The sequence below is a fragment of the Rousettus aegyptiacus genome, unplaced genomic scaffold, assembly GCF_014176215.1.
Source record: "Rousettus aegyptiacus isolate mRouAeg1 unplaced genomic scaffold, mRouAeg1.p scaffold_m13_p_13, whole genome shotgun sequence".
NCBI lineage: Eukaryota > Metazoa > Chordata > Mammalia > Chiroptera > Pteropodidae > Rousettus > Rousettus aegyptiacus.
The window spans coordinates 59,643,950-59,669,684 of record NW_023416288.1 but is presented as its reverse complement, the minus strand read 5'-3'; the positions used below and the strand labels follow the sequence as shown (position 1 = coordinate 59,669,684).

The 25,735-nt window shown below is 36.8% G+C and overlaps 1 protein-coding gene and 1 pseudogene across 2 annotated transcripts in view; one reads left to right on the top strand and one right to left on the bottom strand.

The window, feature by feature from the left end:
- Positions 1–25,735, top strand: part of EXOC4 (exocyst complex component 4) — a 632,532-nt gene that overhangs the window by 75,782 nt on the left and 531,015 nt on the right. For both annotated transcript variants that reach the window (XM_016148762.2, XM_016148763.2), the window contains exon 7: positions 15,911–16,085. In XM_016148762.2, coding sequence (XP_016004248.1) covers positions 15,911–16,085 — 175 coding nt within the window. The remainder of the gene's footprint in view (positions 1–15,910; positions 16,086–25,735) is intronic.
- Positions 19,899–20,014, bottom strand: LOC118611250 (annotated as a pseudogene).

The following is a 25,735-nucleotide window of genomic DNA, read 5'->3' as shown; positions in this document are numbered from 1 at the left end:
ATCAAGTGCTTTTTAAAAACTTGTCAAGAAATAATTATCTTAGAAACGTTATGCAAAAGTGATTTGCATTGTTGCTTCTAGAGGTTTAGAAGATTGAGAAGGAATTTTGTGAGATTGTTCCTTGAAGCTTGGATGGTACTTTGTGTTTATTCAACTTTACTGGGAGGAGTTAGTGGCACTTATTTTAGAGAGAAGTCAAGTTACAGTATTTGGGATTATTTTTTATTTTATTTTATTTTATTACCACTGCAAGGAATCTAATGCTAATGTTATAAGAATCTGTTTTTCTAAAAGAAAGTTAGAGCATTGGCAAAAAGAACCGTGATTCCTTCTTCCCTGGGACGCATATTTTCTTCCTCATCCCTCAATGAAATAACCTATTCCAGATCATTAGCATATAAATGCTACTGTGAGGCAAGATACCGGCACTGTAACTTTTTCTAAATGTTTCATTGTTCAGCATCATCTTATTTAATATATTCTGGTTGTGATGCATTGCAGGCTTTTTTTTCCATTTGTCTTTATGTAAAGAGAATTAATGTTGTGTGCTATTTTGCTAGAAAAGTAGAAGGAAGTAGGCTAGTGAATTCTGTCCTACAGAACCAGAATACATTCATAGCCATTTTTTAAAAATCACTTTGGTGATCCACATATTGGATTTTATTTTTGATTCCCCTTCCCCAAGCTATCTAAACTAACATTTCCCAAAGTATCTGTTGTCTGTTTATAGGAAGACTATTTGTCTTTCTGTTCATTCATAATCTGTCTAGTATCTATAAACCTATGCTTCCTATTAAAGGAAAATATTCCACTATTATTGTTGCCACCTCGATAAACATTAGAGTAATAACATGTGCTTTGCTAATCTCCCAGGACCACCCGCTACCCATACTGTCCTCACAGAGTCAGGCAGTGTCTTCAATTTCAGACAGCTAATGCGATCTGCTGCCTGTGCAGCTCCTAACCAGCTTCTTCAGCTCCTACTGCCTAATCATTGATTCTTTCCCAAAATCTAGCTCACGAGCATTTTCATATCAATTTTATTTCAAAGAAACTGGAAGAAGTTCTCTAATATTTAACAAACAAAGGCATGAAGAAAACATGGAAGAAATAAAATCCCTTCAAAGGTGTGATATCTTGTCAAGAGTATAAAAAAGAAAAGAATGATTGGCATGTGTAAGGCAACCACTCCGTCTATTTGAATATGGTCCCGTTTAAACGTTAAGGCAGAAAATTCATTGCAGAGGGAGGTGTTGGAGGTCTGTTTTGCTTTGGAGAACTTGGTCTTGAAGAGGGCAGAAAAGATTGAATGAAATTGTGGTTGCCAGGGAGACCTTTTTCTCTTTTGGGAAGAGGCCATTTTGCAATGTTCCTAGATCTTTATTATGAGTGAAAGAAGAGTAAGTGATAAAAAAGCAGAGAACAGGGCATGATCAGTGCCCACTTTGAAAGTCATGTTGAAAGTTTTGTGGAAAACACAGGAAAGATATACTTTAATGTTAAAAGTATTTGTATTTGATAGTAAGGTTGTATGTTTTATTTTTCCACTCTATTTTGGATCTGTTAGATTATAGTGAAAAATAAATTTGTGTTTTAAGAATTAATTTAAAGTATTCGAGTTATTTTAATCAGGAGAAATAACTAAAAATGAAAATCTATTGGGAATATCAGTATGGAAAAATATAATACCTTTTTGCAGATCAAATGGATCGTGTCAGTTAGATCACTTTTTGTGATGTGTGTGTTTGTGTGTGTGTTTGGTTATTATCCGACTGCTCATAGAAAAGAAGCTGCAAGAGAAGAAAACATTCGTTTGCCTTATTCAGCATCATATCTCCAGAATCTAGCACAGTACCCACCTGACTCGGGGTAAATATTTGTTGAATGAAAGATTGAATTCCATGTATACTTAATATCTGCCACGGGCCAGAAATTGGGTCAAGCAAATAAGATGTGGTCTCTGTCCTTACGGAGTTAAAAGTCTAGAGAGTAAGAAAGACATTAATCAGAGAACCCCGAGATAAGTATATTACTACAAATTGTGTTAAGCACAACAGAGGAAAAACCGTGTATCATGCGAGCATGTAACCATGGGACCCTGAGCTGGTCTGAGTAGGTGGGCATGAGGGGAAGTCGTGTGTGTGTGTGTGTGTGTGTGTTTTAATGAAGACGGCTTTTATTGCTTGGTACTAGTTGTAGTTATCAAAGCTCCATTCATTTGATAGCACCTACCAGTTTTTTTTCTAGTTGTACAGTTAGCTTGATATCGACATATAATAAATGTGAAGGAAAGCAGCCAGATTCTTAATATGCCATTTTCAAAGTTTTACTGACCTCCGTGGTTGATTAAATTTTTATAATTATTGCCAAGCATACAATACCTAGTTCTCATGTCATCCGTAATGTTTGAGAGTTCCTATATTCCTTCGTCAATAGATTGTATTATCAAACATTTTTATCTTTGCCAATATGATAGGTGAAAAGCAGTATTTCCAAGGTGGGTTAGATGTGCATTTTTCAAGAAGACATAAGTGAGGTTAAACTTATTTTCATTTGTATAAAAAATGATTTGTTATGATATTTGGGTTATAGCTAGATATATTACTTCAAAATAATTCGGGTTGAGAGTGGGTAGAGGTATAGATAAAACAAGATTAGTCATAAATGATACTTACTGAAGTAGGGTGATAGACATAGGGTGGGTCATTATGCTAGTTTGTTTACTTTTTTAACATTTGAAAATTGCAGAAATGTTCAAGTAATGTTTATGTCCTTTTACAGTGAACTATCTTTTTCTAGTTTTTTTTTTATTATTGATTTGCCGGAACTCTTTATATATTAAGAAAATTAGTTTTTAGACATTTATATCACAATATCCCCTCGTTTCCCTTTTGACTTTATGATGTCTGGATTTAGACATTTGTTTTTATTTTTATGAGGTTACATTTATCAGTATTTTCTTTTTTGGCTTCTGGGTTTTGTGTCAAACTTAAGACTCCGTCCCTTTTAGATTACAAGAAAAATTTCCCAAACTTTCTTCTAGTACATTTTTAATATCTATATTTTTGATTCATCTAGAATCCGAAAAAGTGGCTACACGACTTTTAAACAGATATAACACTTATTACACTGTATTGTGGTGGACTGTATACCCCTTTTCAGTTCTGCTTTCCATGTGTCTGTCATGTAATCGATTGCCAGTGTTAGCTGAATGAGTGCTGAGTAATTCTAATGCTGAATCATCTACTTTATAGTCGTAGTCTTTTCAAGGTTGTTATTTGCTTTTCCTAATTTTTTTTTTTTTTTGGTTTCTCAGTCTATGAAGGCTGTAGATTTGTAGGAATACATTGAATTATTGCTCTAAATGTTGAAAATAAAAGTATTTAAAAATATTTTAAAAATTTAGAATCCAGACGTCGGAATGAGGCCATGTTGTTGTAATAGAGGAGTCTTAAAAAGTGGTTTTATCTATAAGAAGATCTAATGACACAGGTGCCAAGGTTAGCTTTGTAGTACAAGCAGAGTGTTTATGAAAAGAGAAATAAATACAATATTTTTCATGATTTCCTTAGACCTATGGCTAGAGTGAGGCATGTGTTTCTTGTTCAGAAAAGTAGCATTATCTTTCATCTCTCTCTTACTCTTGTATCTGAAATGTAGGATTTTGTGAGATTGGTCATTTTATTTTACAGAACAGTCGGGAAGAGCAGCTTTGAAGCAAGGTCAAGCGTTTGTCCTTGTGCCTTCCTGTAGCCATTCCCAAGCACTGCATGTAGCACCTGGACATGCTCGGAATCCGGAAGGGCCTCGATGTAATTTAGATGAGTAGTTAATTCAAATCAAAGCAGGCGGGAAGCAAGTAAATTTGACTTCGGTGATTATGATTCCATTTGATTAAATCTCTGCTTTTGATTACATGTATCAGTGAGAACATGCTTTAAATACACCCAGCTATTAAACACTGAAGGGTATGAATAGGATGAAACAGGGACTTATAGAAATTCCACTGTTCCTCAACTGGAATATATTCCCTGCAGCTTTACTGAAATATTTTTAAAACAAATGACAGGAATTAATTTTACATATGGGACTTATTATACCAGTTGTTAACTAAAATATACAATTCATTGCCATAGAAGGTAGGTACTGGTCCCAAATCTATGTATTTTCTAGTAAGACTTATATAAATTAATTGATAGCTTCATAACATGGTGAATTACTGAAGTCAGTAATGTTTATAGCTCTTTTGTAAACATGAAGTCAGACAGCTGTCTTTCTGATTGTATATTGTCCTTTGGTTTTAGTCTCTAGAGAAAGGGTGCTTGGCTGGATAAGCCAGATGTCTTCCTCAGTATTACATTTTCTAAATCATTGTTTTATATTTGTCAGAGTAAAAGAAGAAGGTTTTTGATTTCTCTTTTCGCGTACTACAGCAGGTTTAAATTAGAGATTGCACCAATTAAGGGAATAATAGCTAAAATTTATTGAATGGGTCATTCCTGATAATGTTACCGGGTATCCGCCTTCATGCTGCATCAAGGCCACTTCTCTCTTTGGCTGATAGTGGGAGCTGCCTTCGGTCTTGTCATTTTCTCTGTACTTGTGAGTATCACAATACAAAAGATACTCCACACACAAACTAACTCAATCTTTTTCATTGTGGAAACGTACAAAGACTTGCGTTAAATGAAATTTTCCCTTGGTGATATTTAGGGGTGGTGTCAGATATGATTAAAGCACCTTTGTGGACGTGTCTCAGGTTGTATTTCTCCTGGGCTCCTCAAGCACCTGGTCCCTCCAATTATTATGGTGTCTAACCAGATTGAGCTGCTAAGAAGGGAGTGAACTTTGTGTTTGCAATCTGATTTAGGAATGAGCATATGTTAAATGTTCGAGGAGTTTAATGAATAAGTGAAAGGTTCAAAGACAATTTTTAATAAGAAGACAATTTTTATTTATTTTTAAATATCAGCGCTGCTCACAGTGGGATCTAAGAATCACCACCAGTGTCACTTGAGAGTTAGGGATGCAAATTACCCCTGTGGTGGAGGGGTGATTAAGTCAGAATCTCTGGGTGCAGGGCCCACAGGAGTACATGCTTCAGATGATTCTTACGTGCAGTAAAGTTTGCAAACATTCTTTATAACATCACAGACATCATGGAGTTTGCAGTTTTGTAGCATTTATGCTTTGCAAAGCGGTGTGCCATCTGGTGTCTCACCTGAGTGAGCCTCACCATTGGCCTCGTCACAGGTGGGGGCGTTATTATTAATCCCAGATTTACCCAGGGAAATGTGAAAGCCGAAGTAATTTGACAGTTCACAAAGTTTGGTGGTGGTGGAATTAAGAGTAGAAGTAGTCTCTCTCTACCATGTAAATTTGCTTTTGGCTCATATAAACATGACTTTCTCATTTCCAGGGCCTGATTTTGTTTTTCTTCCGGAGAAAGGGATGTCTGCGCTGACATATCCATTCTCCCACACCCCCCATTGCGATCAATGGCAGGCCTCTCAAAGATAGCTGGACATGTTAATAAGTCTGATAAGCAGCCATAGAGTAAATGGATCTTAATTAGCTTACCTGAGAATCAAACTGATGGCTTAGAAACCAAAACAATTCCCCTAGAGACTCAGTATATTCTTGTACTGAGACTAATATACAACTAAATTCTAAGAATACGCACTTAAAATCTTAACTGGGAAGTGAATTTATAATTTTTCTGGTGTTCCACTATGATGAAATATTAATTTCGGAATGGAGAAAAGGCTTTTCACCCACCCTAGATTTATTGAGACATAATTGACACATAACATTGTGTAAGTTTAAAGCATATGACCTGTTGATGTGATACACTTATGTATTGCAAAATGAGTACCATGATAGCACTGGCTAACACCTGCATCACATCAAGTAATCACATATCTTTTTGTGGTTGGAAGAGTCAAGATCTCTCTTAGCAACTTTCAAATATATAATACAGTATTATTAACTGTAATCACCATGCTGTACTCTAGATCCCAGAATTTATTCATCATAGAGTTGGAAGTTTGTGCTTTTTGACAGCTGTCTCCCCATTTCCTTCACTCCCCCAGCCCCTGACAATCACTGTTCTAGTATCTACTTCTTTCTTTCTTTCTTTTAGATTCTACATGTAAGTGATTTATAGTATTTGTCTTTGTCAGATTTCACTCAGCATAATGCCCTCAAAGTCCATCCATGTCATCTCAAGGAGTGGGATATCCTTCCTTCTCATGGCGGAATAATATTACATTGCATATAATACATGCCCCATATTCTTTATCCATTCACCTGTTGATGGATGCTCAGGTTGTTTCCTTATCTTGGCCATTATAAGTAATGCTGCAGTGAACATGGGGGTGCAGATATCTCTCTGAGATCCTGTTTTCATTTCCTTTGGATATGCACCCAGAAGTGGAATTGCCGGAGCTTTTGATTGTTCTGTTTTTACTTCTTTGAGTAACATTCATACTATTTTTCATAGTGGCTGCACCAGTTCACATTCCCACCCAACAATGCACAAGGAACCCATTTCTCTATATCTTCGCCAACACGTATTTACTCTTTTTGATGATAACCATCGTAACATGTGAGGTGATATCTCATGGTGATTTTAATTTACGTTTCTCTGATGATTAATGCGGTTGGGCACCTTTTCATGTACTTTTTGGTCATTTGTATGTCTTCTTTGGAAAAATGTCTGTTCAGTTCCCCTGATCATTTTAAAGTCTTATTGTTGGTTTTGTTTTTTGAGTTGTGTGAGTTCTTTTTATATTTTGGATTATTAACCCCTTATCAGTTATACGATTTGCAAATATGTTCTCACATTGTGTAGGTTGTTCTTCATTTTGTTGACGATTTCTTTTGCTGTGCATGTGCTTTTTAATTTGATGTAGCTTCACCTATTTTTTCTCTTGTTGCCTTTGATTTTGTTGTCACATCCAAAAAATCATTGCCAAACGGTTGTCAAAGTGCTTGCCCCTATGTTTTCTTCTAAAGATTGCTTTTTGGATATGGTGTACGTTAGTGGTCCACTTTCATGCTTTTGCATGTGGTAGTCCAGTTCTCTGAACACATTTTATTGAAGAGATTATCCTGGGAAAAGCTTACGAGAGAATGATAACTAATACTTTAATTAAAAGAAAGGGAGCCTGGGTTTATTTTGTAATTGTAGCCAGTAATTTGCTGCACATTAGAATGAGAAATTCCTTCCTAGTCATCTCTCCAGAATTTAGACACTGAGCCTGAGAGGCTGACGTGTTAAGTAGGGAAGTGACACAGGAAGGAAGTGTCTAGAGCCCAGTTCTGCGTTATTTTTACTGTGTTTCATTCTACATTGCTAATAGTTTTTTCCTGTTCTTTTCATAGTGCAGATGGAGAATTAGTCAGCACTCTTTAAATAGTAACTTCTTTTTACATGAATATTGTTATTAGTAAGTGGTGAAACTTATTGCTACCTCTTAAAAGCAGGTATTAGATAACCTTAGAGATTAAATGTGACTATGTCCTATTTGAAATGAAAAATACTAGCTCAGCCAAGTTTATTACAAAAATATATATGTGAGATAAAGCTATGTAAAACTAAAACCATTTTGATATGAAGTAATGATGATTAAAATCTAAGTTCAGAGTTCAGTATTTTCTTACCTTTTAGATCCGAGTAGTAGTAGGGAAATATTCTGTGGTTATTGCCTTTGTCTGTTAGGGGGAAAATGCAGAACCCTGATATTAAGGTTTCAGCAGATAAGTAGGAGAATAGAACTGATTCTGCCTGCGTGTGTGTGTGTCTTTGCTTTGTGACCAAGTAAGGCTGCTTCTTGGCTGAAAACATGTGTTTTCCAGCCAAATGACTAATTCAAGGTTTCCTGGATGTTAAATTTAGATTCAGATAGTTGTATCTCACCTTCAAAATTAAATGTTTTTCACAGCTTGATGATACAGTTCTATACAATAGACACTTCTTTCCTTGTGCAATTGTGACTATTCCTTAACATTTTCTTCTTACTTCTCTGCCTTTTTTCATGGGAGTGCTTGAAAACGAGACACATAGGGATAACTTTGGGTAGGAAGTTAATAGATCGGGAAGCAAAAGCAACATTTTACTTATACATATAATAAGGCTGTTTTTAAAATTTGCCAGGTAATTAGATGAGTGTTTAAAGGACAAATATGTTCTTCATCTTGGCAGTTTTCGTGTGTGTGTGTGTGTGTGTGTGCGTGCGTGTGTTTAAGGCTTAAAATACATTTTATTACAGCATTATGTTAGCTCTGAACATGTATTTTTCAGCTTGTAACTGTACTCTTATGGTTCTTATGTTGAGGTTGATAAGGTTATCTTTTTGAGAAAGTAGTTTTATGTGAAATAGCTGTAATTCTGGTCTTCTAAAACCAGAATATTATAATCTATAAATTCATTTCCTTGCTATTTATTATCCATAATCAGGTCTCTACCTCTTCCATCTATTAGAGCTCATTTTTTTTTTCTTTTTTCTTTTTTTTTCAGCAGATACTTATTTATTGCCTATCATGTTCTGGATATTATGACAAAAACTAAAATATAGTGATACATCAGACATAGTTCTTAACTCTCAATGAGTTTACATTCTAGAGGGGGAGAGGCAAGGACAGAAGGGCTGTTTTAATAACCCAGGGAAGAGATGATACGACCTGCATTAGCAGAGTAACAGTGACAGTGGAGTGAAGTGGGCCTATTTGACAGAAAATAAGGAGGAAGAAGTAAAAGAAGTTGGGGATTGATTGGATTTGACGGGTGGGGTGGGGATTATTTGCTGGAACAAGTGGTACCATTTACTGACTTAGGGAACCTGGAGAAGTAGGTTTGGAGCGGAATTTGATGAGTTCCATAGAACACATCCTACGTTTGAGGTCTACGGCTTAGGGGAATGGTCTGGCCAGAGGTATGTTTGGGAGTCATTAGTGGATGCAGAGCTGAGGACATAGTGGCGAATGAGTTCACACGGAGAGCATGAGGATTGAGAATAGTTCACAGCATTCAAACAACAGGCGGAGGGAGAGGTTGCTGAGAAGGAGAACCAGAGAGGTGGAGGGAAAGTGGCGGAGTGCGGGGTTGTGGAGCCAGTGGAAGGCAGTGTTTCTAGGAGTGAGTGGTCAGTGGAAACAGGGGCTGCACTTATGTGAATAAAGACAGAAGGGTGACTATTAGATTAAGCAAAGTGTCATCTGAGACTTTAGCAAGAGTGTTTTCGTAGAGTGCCAGTGCGCAGTGGGAAAGTAGAGGTAACACAGACGGTTCTGCTGATTCTCTTCCCAGCCTTGGTTTCCCTAGCATCCTACAGTACCGATACCTCTTTGGCCTCTTTTCTTAAAATACTTTCTTTTTTCCTAACACCCCTTTATAGGAACATTCTCCAAAATTCAGTCCTTTGTACTCTCTTTATTTATGAGCTTTGTTTTCCTTGTCTCCAAATGAGGATAAAAGTGGTCCAGCAGGTCCTTGAATAACGTTTTGTTCCAAGTTTTATTATAATGTTGATGGGATGCTGTAGAAGCTCAACCCTTGTTTATGCCTCATTAGCTGTTGGTTAAATTGGTTTTGTTACATGCTGTTTTGCTTTGAGTTCCGGAATCGATCATTGACATTGAGGACTTACTGTACCTTCCTCAGAGAGTTGTCTTGAGAGAGAATTTTATGAGATAATCCAAATAAAGCACTTCACGCAGTGCCTGGCATGTTCTAATCATTGTGGCTGTTGTTGACGTGGTGGTCTTTGTTGTCATCTTTGTTGCTATCATCCTCATCATCGTCATTTCACGTCAGCCTTACTATTTTAGGAGTCTCTTCCATTTTGACAGCTTTAGCTGCCAGCTGCATGCAGAGGGCCCCAAGCTGGTGTCTCTAATTCTAGACTTCTAATACTGCCACCCTACATTGCTCATGCTTTTACTCATCATGGACTTGGACACCCACAAAATTTGAGTGCTTTTTCCATTCCGGGCATTGGGACATGTGTTAGGGTCAAGGTGTGGTTACAAAGAAGCGTGAACAGGGACTCCGTTTTCACTTTCTGGCCTAGGAGGCCATGCATGTCACTTTTTTGTCACTTTACACAGTCCATTGTGATCATCTGATTTTGTTCGGAGCAATTATAGAATTACAGAGAAATGAAAGAATTAGCTCTTCTGTGAATTAAGCATCTTTTGGTTACAAGTCACAGAACCCCAACGCCAAGAAATTAGATTAGAAAGGGAGTTTTGTGGGATGACATGGGACCGGCTTCTGGAACACGACGAGCAGCGCTCTGCCCCCCACGCCGAGGGTCGGGCGGAGACGCAGGCGGACGTGCGGCATGCGCAGCAGCTCTTGTCTCCGTTTTAGTTTCCTCCAGATGGTAACTGCTAAAGGTGCATAAATAACTAATTGCTTTTCATTACACTTTTCCGTATAACTTTGCATTTAATTCTCACAATCAATTCGTGTTTATGAAATTGTATTTGAGGAAAGTTCTGTTTCAGGAACCAGGAATCTGGAACAGTTCCATGGCTATTTAGTAGAGAGCTGGTGTCAAGTCTAGGTTTCTAATGACAGTCCTTTATGCTGGCATTTGTACCACATTGCCATCCCAGGAGCAATAGTTTCTCTCACTGTTTTCTAACTCTTGAAATAACCTCTGTGGGGGTGGGTGTGTGTGTGTGTGTGTGTGTGAGGTAGGGTGGGGAGAGAGAGAGAGAGTGAGAATGAGTGTTATTTTCTTCTGAAGGGTAGAAATTACAATTAATTGAAATTCTAATCTCTAAGGTTCTTAGGCTTATTTCTATATGAGGCTGTCTCTTAATTCAGTTTAAGGAATCATCTAGTAATTTAATGATTCTGCCTGCTCTATTGTCTTTTAGATCAGTGGTGAAAACCTTGAGCCTCACAGGATTTAAGCAACTGAGCTAACTGCAATGTAGTGTTTTATCTCTTATTTATTTAATATTTTGTGGTGGGAATGGAGCTGGGAATGATTTTAGTGGGGCTTTGTGTGTTTAGGTCATTCTGAGTATGTCTGCAGCTAAAGGCAAACCCTTGTTTTCTCAACATAGCATTGTGTGGGAAGTCAAAGTGTATATGAATATTAACAATATATTTCAGTTTATTTCTGGTAGCTTTAAATTGGGTCAACTAGTGCGGATACGTTCTGTTTACGTGAATGATTCCTAATGTCTTTTATTTGTTGATGCATCAGGGGCGAGTCGTCTTACTTTCTCTTTTTTCAAGAGAGGATATGTTGGTTGCAAAGTATGTGATTGACTTTGGTTTCTTTTTCCTCATTAGCCATTTACTCTTCATCCCACTGCTGAGTTCAGCTTCCCGTGCTCCTCTGAAACCCTTCCTGCCAAGGTTACTGGGAACCTCTGAGTTGTAAATTTCTCTCTTTACCTTATCTGACTCCTGTGTAGCCTTTGACTCTGTTGATACTCTCCTTTGTCTTCTAAAATTTTCCTTCCTGACTGACTTCCTTCCTCCTCCCTAGTTACTTCCTAACCATCTTTTCGATGCTGCTGTTTCAGGGAATGTTGGCTGTGGGACCTTGCTTGCTTTTCTTTTTTCTTATTCTGCATATTATCCCTGCGTAGTCTCATTCTCTCAGATATTTCTTACTTTTTAAGTTTCCAATGTCAGTCTCTCTTCTGAGCACCAGACTTGACTATCCAAGTACCTAATACCTTAACATAATCAGATCTAAACCTAACATGCTCCTTCCAAACTTTCTCTTTCTCTCTCTCTCTCTCTCTCTCTCTCTCTCTCTCTCTCTCTCTGTCTCTCTGTCTCTCTCTCTCTCTCTCTCTCTGTCCCCTCCTCCCCCCCTTCTCTCCCTCCTCCCCCTCTCTCCCTCCTTCAGAGTAGATCAAGCTAGAAACCCAGACAGAGGAATCTTGACTTTTTCCTCTCTTTAATATCGTACTATTTCCTTGACTGGTTCTATTCAGTTTTCTGATTTGATCCTTGTAGCAGTTCTGTGAGGCTTCTAGAACAGGTATTAATGAATGCTTTGATTTTACAGATGGGAATACTTGGAAAAGTTGACAGATTTTTTTCGTAATTAAAAGGTTAGGAATGATCAATGCTAGGAAAGAGTGAATTTGTTTCGTTTCTTACAAGTTACTTATATTAGAAGGAAAAACAAACAAAAAACAAGTGATTCAGAAGCAAAGAGCTAATATCTCTTGGTAGTAAGAATCTGAAGGGGTCAGCTTTCAAACTTCACATTTTAGGATACCATGTTCCTTCTTTCTCTGCTTTTACATTTTTTTTTTTCCTGTTCGGCCCTTACTGTCTTCACCCAGAGCCATAGCTGATGGTTTTTTAAAAAATAGATATATTGACATATAATTCACATGCTATACAATTTACCCACTGAAAGTACAGAATTCATTGGTTTTTAGATGATTCACAGGATTACGCAACCATCACCACTGTCTAATTCCAGAACATTCTTTTTGCTAACCCAAAACAAATCCCTTTATTAGTCAATTCCCATCCACCCAAGTAACCACAAATATATTTTCTGTCTCTATAAATTTGCCTATTCTGGATATTTCGTGTAAATAGCATAGTACGTTATGTAATTTTCTGACTTGTTCACCTAGCATAATGTTTTCGAGGTTCGTGCACGTTGTAGCACGTATCAGTACTTCATTCCGTTTATAGTCAAGTCATATGCTTTTGTATGAAGTACCATGTTTTGTTTGCTCATTAGTCAGTTGATGGACAGTTGGATTGTTTCCACTTTTACCCTTTTACTATTTAATATTACTATTACGAATAATGCTATTATGAGCATTTGCATACAAGTTTTTGTGCACATGTTTGTTTTTGTGTGTCTTGGGTACACACTTAGGAATGGGATTGCTGGGTCCATATAGTAACTCTGTGTTTAATGGTTTGAGGAGCTGCCAAACTGTTTTCCAAAGAAGCTGTAACATTTTACATTCTCACCAGCAATGTATAAGAGTTGTAATTTCTCTACGTCCTTACCGACACTTTTTATTGTCTGTTTGATTACAGCCATCCTGGTGGGTTGGAGTGGTATCTCGCGGTTTTGATTTGTATGTTTCTGATGGCTAACAATATTGAACGTCTTTTTGTTTTCTCATTGGTGGTCATATATTTTCTTTGGAGAAATGTGTATTCAGATAGATCCTTTCTCCACTTTTAAATTCAGTTATTTGTATTTTTGTTATGAGTTGTGAGCCTTCTTTAGATATTCTAACTATAAATTCTTTATCAGGCATGTGATGTCTAAATCGTTTCTCTCATTTTATTGGTTATCTTTTTACTCTCTTGACAGTATCATTTACAGCACAAAAGGTTATAATTTTGATTTTGGAGCTTCAGGTTTTATTATTGCCATGATTGTGTGATGAGAAGGCAAATGAGAACTTCTCTTTTTTTGAAATGGGTGTTTCAAAGTCAGCAAGTGCTACGAGTAGAATCTCACCACGTCTCGCCTGTCTCTTCTCCCTTTTTCCTTCCCCCGTTTAGTCTCTCCTGTGGCTACGGTGGTCACACTGCAGCAGATCTGTCTTGGCCTTGATCATTTAGGAGTGAAGGAAGTTGGCACTCTCCATATTTTATCGAGGGATCGCTCTTTCTATGATGTTAATAGTTACCATGGATCTCATCTTACACCTCAGTTCCCTGCTAGGTCTCTTTATTCTAAATAGAGCACGTCCCCTGGTTTCTGAGTTGCTCTTGTCCTTGAGTAGCAGTCATGAGCTGGTGGCTCTGGAGATAACCAGACAGCACTCCTCCGTTCAGAGGAGCCACTTCTCTTCTGGTGTTTTCCGCTTCATTGCTGCTTCGCAGGCATGTACCTAGAACTTCATGCCGTTGGGAAGTCGGACATCAGTGTGCCTCAGGCTTCTGAATGTCATGGATCGATATGATTTCACAAAATGTTGGAGTATAACATAAGGTTATAAAGTTTTAATTTTGTCAAGTAGGGACATTTGGCAATATAACTGCCACCATGAGAGAAAATAACAGATTTTCCTGTCAAGAGAGTACAAAAAAATATCAAACAAATTTAGCTTTGTGAAAAGTCAATATATGGCCTTATTTTTCTTATTTTGCTACGCACCACTGATAAATACATTATGGTCTGTGGATTGATATTTGGGAACCACAAGCTTACCTACTCAACATAAATCTTTTTTTTGAAAAATAGGACCTTCACTTAATCAGGCATTTACTCTGTGATGCCAGATACCACTTTTATACAGATTATTTCCCTGCACTGAATTAACTATTTTGGCTGTTGTGTCAGACACTCCTGTTAGTAATTTGTCCCTCTCTTTGCTGATATTTGAGTAATTCTCCAATAACAAACATGAGAAAGAAGAATCGTTTTAGGTATATATGAGTATAAACATAAATTGACCTTTAAAAGATTTTTAAAAATCATCATTCAGAAGGTAGGATGGCTCTTATTTATAAACACGGTGTGTAAATTCTGGATTATGTATAGTCTAGACTGAGAGTATGACATAAATTTTATTGATTCATCTAAATGAAACTGTCAAATAGGTATTAGGGTTTTATCTTAAGGTAGTTATTGGCTGTCACAATGACGCATTAATTATAATAATTGGGCAGTAAAGAAGCCAGAGGAATAGATAACATGCTGTATGTTTAGATGAGATTGTAGTCATAACCTTTTGTTAATGGTAATAAGATCTCGTTAGTTGACACTGCTGACAAACTCTTTTGCCTTGCTTTTCTACTTTCCAGGTTGGTTTATAAGTCTATTCAGAAACTACGAACTGAGAGCCACACAATATGCAATAAAGGTCACATCCAAAATTTTTTGTCCTTGTTCATGGTATCCACATTAAATTCATTCAGCAGAGTTTGCTGATCATTGTCCTAAGTCCTTCTAAGTATACAGATGTATATAGCAGTGCCTACACCGAAAGACTAATAATGGAGAAGGGAGGTAAAACGTCTATGTATAAATAAACGTGACCCATGTTTACTGAGACGTATGTGAGCCACATGTGGTTAAGTCAGATAAAATGAAGTAGATAAAATACTATATAAGTTCAGAGGAAAAGCAGATTCCGAGCCCGGTGGTCAGTGAAACTGCAAGCTCAGTGGTAGAGGAATTATTTGCTTCCATGACATAAAGCTCCGAGCTATCTCTGAATATACATCTTTATTCTAGAACTGTAGTGAGAGGTAGGTGGCTAAATACACTGACATGGAAATCAACTTTTGTTCTAGGCCCAGCTGCCTCCAACCTCATTTTGTGTCCTTGAGTATATAAAATTGATGTAATAATATGTGTCCAGCATCTCTCACTATGAAAAATGAGTTAATGCGGATGACTAAGCTGCTTCCTGTGGTGAAAGTCAGATTGCTTGGCAGGTGTATATTTTTTTCAGGCAACCTCAGCCATGCATTTGAATGTAGTAAGCACAGCTGTCCACGACTAAAAGGATTAGTATCCTTACCAAAGTGGCCAATTTATTGCTAGGGAATAGCATGGTCTATGTGACATCCGAACTGCTGTCTGAAAAATTGCCTGAATTCCTTGGGGGAAACTGTCTACATGAGTACAAAATGGTAGTATTGTAATCACTGAAATGTTTGTGTATTGCACTGCTACTGGTGGTTTAGAGGCTTTACAGTTGGTTTTTAAATTCTTATGTCATTTCCATTTTGTAGCAGAGGAATCGAGGCTTAGATAAGTTTTCCAAAGTTTCTTAGATCATACAACTGTTTGAAATTAAGCCTGTTGTAATCTGTTATTGTGCTGTTTACCTGTAGTGTTCTACTTCACTTTAGTCTGGTGGTTTTCTTGCAGCCAAGTGTAAATCATCTCTGTGTGTATGTTTGTTATTTACTTGCTTGGTTGTTTTTGGCTAGGTTACTTCTAGAACTGCTGGAGTTGCTGTTTGACAAGTTTAATGCTGTAGCCACTGCACACTCTGTGGTCCTGGGTTACCTGCAGAACGCCGTCGTGACTCCACTGACTCAGCAGGAAGATGTCAAATTATACGACATGGCAGATGTGTGGGTGAAGATCCAAGATGTCCTCCAGGTAAGGTCCTTTTTACAAAGGATGCTATCTTGACTCATAGTAACAGGTTGGAACGATGACAGAAAAATGAACCACCTACAATATTCTCTTAAACAGGGTGAGAAAGTAATGTTTTTGTTTCAAGGTGATGCTACTGATCTCATGAACTCTATCATCTTCACAAGACCTTTTAACAAACTTTTTTTGCCAGCCTTTAAAGTCAGAAGGAGCTTCTCAGTATGTAGTGATCAAGGATGTATGGTATTTGGCTTTTGGTTGTAAGGTACTTTACTTCACTGGAATTAGTTACATAATAAGGTAATCAATATAAAAATGTTCTTAAACACTATTTTATAAACATACATGTTGGTTAACTTTATGACCATTTTCCTACAGTCCACCCTTCCATGCATTGGGGTGAATCACTCACCGGTCAAGAGCTAATTTTGAGAGGAGAATAAATCTATAAGTGTAAATACATCATTTTGCTTGATTTGTTTAAGATTGGAGGAATGGTATTACTGTTTGATATGTTGCTGCAGAGATGGTATTTAGAAATTTTATTATATTTTCTCTCCATGTGCCGGTAAAATATATTTGATTTGGCCAGAAAATTAGAAATAATACATTTAAGAGTCAGCTGAAACAAATTTGACATAGCTAAATAGAAATGTCTTGGTTAACAGTACCTACTAATATGAAAAAAATTAAGTATATGTAGGGAATTGAAAAAATATAACTACAGGAATGAAATTACTTGCATGGAAAATAGGAGTTTTGCATTAATAAATAAATAATGAATGGAAGTTGTAGTTATTTTTGAGAGTATAGACATGTTCCTGGTGGGCTGAATGATTGAATTTATTCATTCATTCGGCATTTTTTTTTGAGGCAGTAGTACAGTCTGTGTACTTCATTGATGGTTCAGTAGAAAGAATATGGGTAGCATGTTCCCTGAGTTCCTTTTTGCTTCTATGTCAATTACTATATGCTCGTAGCAGGCGTTTGATGAATATTCGGGTATTAAGTAAAATACCTTTATTGTTTAGAAACTTGCTGTTTAACTTCTTGTATCTTGGTTGGCTAATCTATCATATGGGAGTAATATGTGCCTTTCGTGTTACAAATTCATGTTAAGGATGAAATAAGACAATAGATTTTAAAGCGATTTCAAAAATAGAATTAAGGACTTCATTTTCAGGCCATGTTGAAAGGCCTGTTGCAGGCAGCTCTAAGACTGAGTGAACTCAGGCAGTCAGCACGGTCAGTTGAGAAGAGAAAGTATGAGGTGAGCTCCACAGTCATCCCAGCTGCTGCTTTGGGGATGTTTTTCAAACGACAGCACATGAAACCTGAACAGCAGCAGACTCTCTAAAAGGCAGAGATTAGAGTTCAGGGATGTAGAGGTAGCTTTGATTTGTGGTTTAGGGCACTGGTGAAGCAAGAATTGCGAAAGAGCCTCAAAAATCTGGAGTACCAGTGATCCTTTGTTCAAATATGAAGCTGCATACACCACAACGCCTGGTAGGAAAGAGCGATTGTGGGACTGAGCTGCATGGAGATTCCAGAAGGTGCCAAATGCTTGGAAATGTTGGAGTTCAAACCACTCAGTGTGGGGAGGACTTGTTGAATGTCCTGTGCTTTTGATGTGACCTCAGAAAGGTTATGTCTTAGGAACAAGGCCCTTCTAGTTGTAGGGTAAAGGTTACTGTAGATCTCGCATGACAGAGACCAAACTAAGTATCTATGGTATCAGCCTGATCTACCCGCATACTAATTGCCTGCCAGAACAAAACTCATTATAAAGTGAGACATTATAATCCAGATTCTCAGTAACAAAGTGTTCATAATGTTGAGCATACAATTGTTATAATTGTGAAAACACCAAAAAATGTGACCGATAACTGGGATTTTAAAAAGTTGATAATATCTGAAATGAAAAATTCACCAGATTTAGCATCAGATTGCATACTATAGAAGAAAGTATCAGGGAACTTGAAGATAAATCAATTGAAATAATTTATACCGAAGCACAGGGAAAACTAGACTGAGAAGAAAAATGAGCGAAGCCATAATGTCCTATGGGACAATATGATGTAGTCTAACATTTGTGTGGTTGTAGGTATGGAAGGAGAGGGGGGAGATAAGGAGAGAAAATTATAGAGGAAACAGTGACCAAAATTTTCTAAATTTGTTGAAAAACATAAACCCACAGATCCAAGAAGCTCAACAAATCTGGAGCAAGATTAACACTAGGAAAACCTTGATACATCATCATCAGGTTGCTGAAAACCAAAGAAAAAAATCTTAAAGATAGACAGAGGAAAAGACATATTGCCAATGATAAAATTTTTTTTCTAACATCTCATGAGAAACGGTGTAAGCTAGAAATCAATAGATGGCATCCTGAAAGGGCTGGAAAATACAAAAATTGTCAATCTGGAATTTTATATCCACCGAAAATATTTTTTGAAATGTAGGTTAAATAGAGACCTTTTCAGAGGGATTAAAGCTGAGAGAATTCGTCACCACTAGACCTGGACTTCAAGAAATGTTATAGACGGTTTTTTTTTTTTTTTTTTAAGGGAAAGGAAAATTATGCAGATGGTACCATCTATAGGAAAATATAAAGAGGACCAAAAGTGGTAAATGTGTGTGTAAGAATAAAATTTTCTCATTGTTTAATTTTTATTTAAAGCTAAAATAATAATATTTGTGGGTTTTAGAATATATTTAGGAGTAAAATGTGTGATAATTATACAAATGATGAGAGTAGGATAAATGAAACTGCAGTGCTGTAAGTTTCTTACATTATACAGGCTTACCGCGGAGATACTGCAGGTTCAATTCCGGGCAATGGCAATAAAAGGAGTATTGCAGTAAAGCGAGTCCTAATCTTTTTGCTGTTGAAGGGTCTTGCCTTCAATTTGTAAAAAGCATAACATCTGTGAAGCACAATAAGACGAGGTATGCCCGTATAGGAAGAGGCATGATGGCTAAAGTGTACTGGTAAGTTCAGCATGCATGTTTTCATCCCTAGAGCAAATGCTAAAATTGTAAAATAGACGTATAGCTAAAAAGTTTGTAGAGGGGATAAAACTGAATAGTGAGTAAATATTTAATTATTCTAAAAGAAAGCAGGAGAGGAAGGATAGGCAAAGAACAAAGCAAAGATGGGATGAGTAGAAAATAGCAAGGTGTTAGACTTGTACTTACCCTATAAGTAATTGCATTAAACGTAAATGAACTGGCCACTTCAATTAAAAGGCAGAGTTTGTCAGATTGGCTTAAAAGCAAGAAAAAATAAGACCCAACCATACTGTTTATGAGATGCATTTTATATTACTTTTTAATTTGTAAATTTCAAATGTTTAGAAGAGTTGTAACAATAAGAATAGTACAGTGGGCATCCATGTATGTCTTTATTCAGATTTAGCTATTAATATTTTACTTTATCAGTTGTTTTCTCTATCTGTACATATGTACATGTATGTATATGCACACACACACACACAAATATTTTTCTCTGAACAGTTTAACAGTAAATTGTCAAATCTATTCTCTGTGTTCTAGTTTTGTCAGTTGCCCCAGTAACATCCTACTTGATAGAGTTTTTTTTTTTTTTTTTTCTTCTCCAGTAGAGAATCCGGTCTAGGGTTAGATATTGCCTTTATTTTCCAGGTCCCTTTAGTATCACTTAAGCATGAACATTTCCATAGCCTGCTTTTAAAAATGATTTATTTATTTATTTATTTTAGGCAAGGCAACCCTTGATTGACCTCACAGATTACAAGGACCTTGTCAGTTTACAATCCCTTATTTTTTATATTTTTATACCTACAGCACCTGGTCTTCCTGGGTGGTCTCCCATCCAAGTACTAACCAGGCCCGACCCTGCTTAGCTTCTGAGATCAGATATAGGGCTTGTTCAGGGTAGCATGGCCATAGACTCATAGCCTTTTTTTTGACCGTTTTTAACAGTGGTATTTTGAAGACTATATATCCATGTTTTAATACAAGTTTTTTATTTTGGGTGTGAGAGATATACTTTAAATATAAATATGTAGATAGATTAAAAATATACAAATGAAAGGAGGTATACCATGAAATACTAATAAAAATAGTTTGTATTATGCAAACATACTCTATTGGAATATATAATATCATCAAATAGAATTTTTTTTATCATAATACTATGGCATTTGAAACCCGAATACATAGTATGGTATGGACTATGTAATCCTAGTCTCACAAGATTATAAAATACTTCATAAGTTTTTATGATCTCTGCTATTTGACTTAGATAAATGTTCTAAATTCATCAATCTTTTAGGATCCTATTTATAATACTATTGTGAAGAATTATGGTCAGGAACAAAATAAGATATCATGCCTTAGCTTTCATATTTTGTCAAATGTACATGATTCCTACATGACCTAATAAAACCTATTTATGTCATATTAATATTTATAATAAACTAAGAAACTTTAAGTTCTATCAGACATTAACTTAAAATGTAAAAATGACTAAAAATGTTTTTCACATAGTAAATGAGTTTTGCTTTTCACATATGTGGTTTTAAAAGAGTGATTTGGGAATCCTATCTTGATATTATGAAATGAGTTATTTGTTTATTTAAATAGCTTGATTGAGATATGATTTACATACCATAAGATTCACCCATTTAAAGTATAGATGTCAGTGATTTTTAGTATATTTACAGAGTTGTGCAACCATTACTATGATAGCAATCTGGCACTAGTAGTACACAGGAGAATATTCCCCAGCATGGATTTAGAAAAGATTTTTGTTTTCAGTTTCCACGTAGAATTTTATATGCTTAGGGCCAATTTAGTTTTCATCTACTTGTTGGTGGAATACTCTTTCTGTTAAAGTCATTCTTGGAGAACAAAGTCATTGAGAAGACCAAAAGACACCTTCGGTTAAGTATGTACCAGCATGAATGAAGGTAATGGGATCATATGATGAATGGAGTTACAAGTGTCTCGAGTTCAAATTTCAGTGTTTCCTTGAACGGAAAATGTTTTTTTTTTTTTTTTTTTTTTGCTGAAAAACTGAATTGTTCTGTTGTTATTGAATCTTGGAAAAGAAAATAATTTTTGATCCTGTAAAGACTTCAGCAGTTTTTCTCCCCTAGAGCCTGGGCTTTCCCTGGCAGGCAGGATCCATTCTGTAGTTGGAAGGCTCATTTGTCTCAGTGCATTTGTGTCTGGGGACGGCTTAGTGAGGACACAAGGCTGTAGCTATCATAGTAACAGGGTGTCAGAGTTTTCTCCTGGTGTCAGCCCTGTGACCACACACCGTGACGCTCCTTTTTCAGTTTCACACTTTTTTTTTTTGAAACTGTGATAATAGAAATACATGTTTTTGCCTCTTTGAGCTCAGCAGCACCTTCCAAAATGTCACTTACTTGGTGACATGCCTGTCACACTATTGGCTGCACATCAAGTATATAAAGTTGAGATACATTAGAAACAATATTCCATTTATTGTGGGATTCTGCATAATATAGGAAATAAGAGAATCACTTTGAACAAACCCATTTTTCAGGTTCTGTGATTCTGAAAAAAATCTCACTTTTTTCATCTCTTTTTTAAAAACACCGCTGCCCAGTTAGCCATTGTTGGCTTAAATGTGTAACCCTTCGCTGTGCTAAGCAGTGATCTGCAGATGGAGGCAGGGAGTCCAGTTACACTGTTCGCCCCTGATGGTGACCCCCAAAACAGGTCACTTCAATTTTTAGGCCTCGATCTCTTTTTTCCTGGAGATTAACAGAGATAGAACATAAAATATTTTTACTTTTGTTAACTGCCACATGAGTCTTTAAATAATGATAAAATTAACCTCAGGCAGAAAGAACTTGAAGTTTGCTGTTGGGTAGGAAAATCCACAAATCTTACTGGTACTGATCCATGAACTGGAAAGCTTTCTTGAGGAGACGGATGCAATTTCTATTTCGAATCCAGATCTGAAACCAGTTTATTCTTAGGTTTCGTTTCATTTGATATTTTGGCTAGCTGAGGATTCCATACCTTAAAACTAGCTTTTTGTCAGTATTTCAAGCCAGATAACTTGTGAAATTGTTCCTGCAGAAATAGTTTCATCATTTCTCAGCGTTTAAAACTTTGATAGCCTCATTTTTGGGTGGCATATTACAATCATGTTGTCAACCAGGCTACTGAGTCTCCAGAAAGATGCCGACTCCTAGAATTTTTGTTCCGCCTTGTAAATGGATAGATAGTATGTTGCCCTATGAACAGAATTAAGTTAACCTTTGTAAGCTAAAGGAGAAATCTTCCTCTAAATGGGGCTCAGCTTCTATAGTGCCGAGACTCTTCCGATATTTTATGTTCACTGCTAATGCTTAAAGCACAAATTGATGAGTAGCAAAAGAGATCCTTTTGGCTCCCAGTGTAGATGTGGCAAATGCACAAGTCAGAGTGCTCAGGAGTATAAGGCCAGCGAAACCTGAGGTGAACATCATGGATACCTCAATACAGGGACAAACTTAGAAAGTAACAGCTTGACAGCTGATAGCCCAGAATAAGTGGATCTGGTGGAAAGTCCGATCTCTTTAAATTTCCTGTTACCCGGGGAGGGTCTACTTGTGTCTGGTTAGACCTTAGTCTAGCAGACCCAAGGGTAGAAGTAGCAGGTCTTCCTTTCAGCCCCACACGCCCAAAACTTATCTTTGTCTGGTTTTGTATGAGACTTTGGACCATTAAAGGCCAAGTGCTCCTCAAATGATTTAAGTGTCCTCGTGAAGGCCGCGTGCTTATCAGGCTTTGGTGCACTTGGGCCAAAGCAAAGGGGTTGCTAGGAACAAAGAGGCCATAATAAGTGGTGGTGATTAATGGTGACAGGTGAAAGAGTGTGAAGTATAGAGTTTCGTCCTATGATTTAAATGAAATTAAAGCAACTGACATTGCTTCACTAATGTTACTCTTATCTACCTGAGATTTTAGAGCAACAAAGATTATATTTTCATGAATTAGAAAAAAATTTTTTTTCTTAACCTATTCTGGTCATGGAAATCATTGGTAAGTATGCCTAAGTTCTTGTATAGTGGTAGTTCTTTTAGTTCATTGCTGCATCCCATATTACTGAGAAACTTCGTGGCTTAAGACACAGCCATTTTATTTGCTCCCAGTTCTGTGAGTCACAAATTTAGTTAGGGCTCAGCTGGGTGGTCCTTTTTACTTCATGTGGTATTAACTGTGATCGTTCACGTGGTTTCTTCACCTAAAGACCAGGCTGGATTAGGAAGTCCAAGAAGGTTTCTCTGCATGGTTTTTCTTGTCATAGGACCTTGCCACATGGTGGTCTCAAGGTGTTTGGTCTTCTTACACGACAGGTGCCTTCTAGTGAGGAGCATTCTAAAATGCAAAGGCAGAGCCTAAAGTTAGCGTGTCCTAAGGCCCACCTTTGGATTTTACATGCTGTCACGTCTGCCACATTCTGTTGGTCAAAAGGGCAGCCCAGATTCAAGGGGGAAGAACACAGTTCATTCAGTGGGAAGAGTGGCAAAGAATTTGTGGCTATCTTTATTCTGCCAAAATATTGTGGGGTTTGTAGGTTTGATTTTGCAGAATGATCCACTGGAAGCAGACTGTGGTATGAGATTGTTGCTCTGGGTCTTGGTCACAAGATAAAGGCTAACATTTTATTCTTGCCTACTACTCTTACTTGGTTAGAGAATGTTTAAATGATTACCAGGCTCAGCAAGTTTTACTAGTTTGATCATATTAAATAAAAACAAAGACCACTGAAGTCGCCTTTAGGAAAATACAGGTCTTTCATGGAATTGTTTTGTTCAAGTGAGCTTATAAAGATTCTTACAGTAATTACACTTTATCTGTCACTTTAGACTCAAGCACTAAAATGCTTTCTTTTATCTTATTAATCTCTTTGACTTTTGTTTTTATCATGTCATTTTGTCTCCATTTTAGAGATGGAAAAACTGAGATAAGAATTTTAAATCAATTTTTTATCACCAAAAGGTCAAATGTAGAACTCAGCTTGCCTCATCTTTTTAAATTGTTAAGTCAGTGGTTTATAAATGGACTCCGGGTTATACTTTGACATCTTGACATTTAATTTAAAACCTGTGATACCCTTTTAATTTATTTAGTTGAAATGATTTTAGTCCATATATTTGTAAAACGAGGGCTTCGTGTTGAGGAATATGTCACACTAGGCGTTTTGCTAAGTGTATGTATAGCAGGCAGTGTATTTACATCTGTACATATGTACATGTTTTCACATTACGAAGATTGAGGATTTCAAGTTTAAGAAGAATAGGAGTCACTGAATAGAAATTTGGCTTCTCCACTTTTAAAATGCCAAAGATTTTGATAAATGCAGTAAAATTGGTTCAAGCCTTTGCATTACTGTATAGATTAAGGAAATTAAGATTATTTCATTCATGTATTGCAGTGGCTTCAGATTAGATCATCTGAATGTTCTGAATATTTTGGTAGTCACAGCTGTTAGTGGTCGTCGAGCCTCCCTTTCCCACACCCTCTACTCACCCCTTTCTTCCTGCTTTCCCCCTCTGCTCCCCTCCTATTTTTGGAGTAGTTTAATTTTCTGTTATATATATATATATATATTACCTTTATGAAATGGTTGTCAGCAGGGAGCACAAAGAAGTTCTGGGGATTACTGTTCCTTTGAGGATGTGCATCTGTGCCTATTTGTCACTCCAGTGAGGACTGTATTCTAGTAACTATGTTAGTTTTCATTGCTTATATTGTCGTTCTGGATAAAGTTTAGAATATAGAAATCAAAGACATTACCGATGTGTGTGTTTCATAGTACACAAAGCTTAATATAGAAATTGAGTGGAAGTTAAAACGCAGGATGTTATTATTTTATGCCTTTGACCGTAAACCTTTTGAGGTGAAAGATGATATAGAACCTGCTGTTATAGTATTTCTTTTTATTTGAGCCTATAGAATCACCATTATTTGAATGAGTCCTGCTAATGAAAGAGTTACTGAAAGAAGAGTTTTCTGTGAAGCTCAGCTGTGTTGTGGAGCATCAGATCGCCATGGTTGAGGTGACAGGCACTGATGCAGAGGTCAGACGGTGTGCTGGGTGTGACCTGTCGAGTCCCATGGTTTGCCGTTTTAAACATGCATGATCCGGTTATGGAGTCTTCTGGATTCTGTTATACTAGTCATGGTCAATCTTAGTTTGGTCTTCTCTACTGTCTTAAAACAGGAACATAGAATCAGAATTACCTGTTGACCCCGCATCTGGAAAGCCTCCCTCAGTAGGATTCTAAATGATTCTAATGGACACTGGTTAAGAGATAGGTTTGGTCATATTAAAACCAAGAGAAAAATATACTTCTTTTTTAAAATGGTCATATAAAAGCACTATGAAATTATTTTAACCTAAGACAAAACATAATATACAGCAGTTTAGGGTCCCATGGAAAAATATTCTATGTGAACACAAGTGCTAGAGGAGATTGTAAAAGGAAGAGGTCAGAATGGGTTAGAGTTGCTGAGTTCATGGACAGAGTGGAACTTGGCACATTGTAATGTATTTCTACTTGCTATAATTTTTTGCTGTATGTCACATTACGTTAGAGTTGAATATATAATATGAATAGTAGTATAGAAAGGTAAAGAGAAGGGAG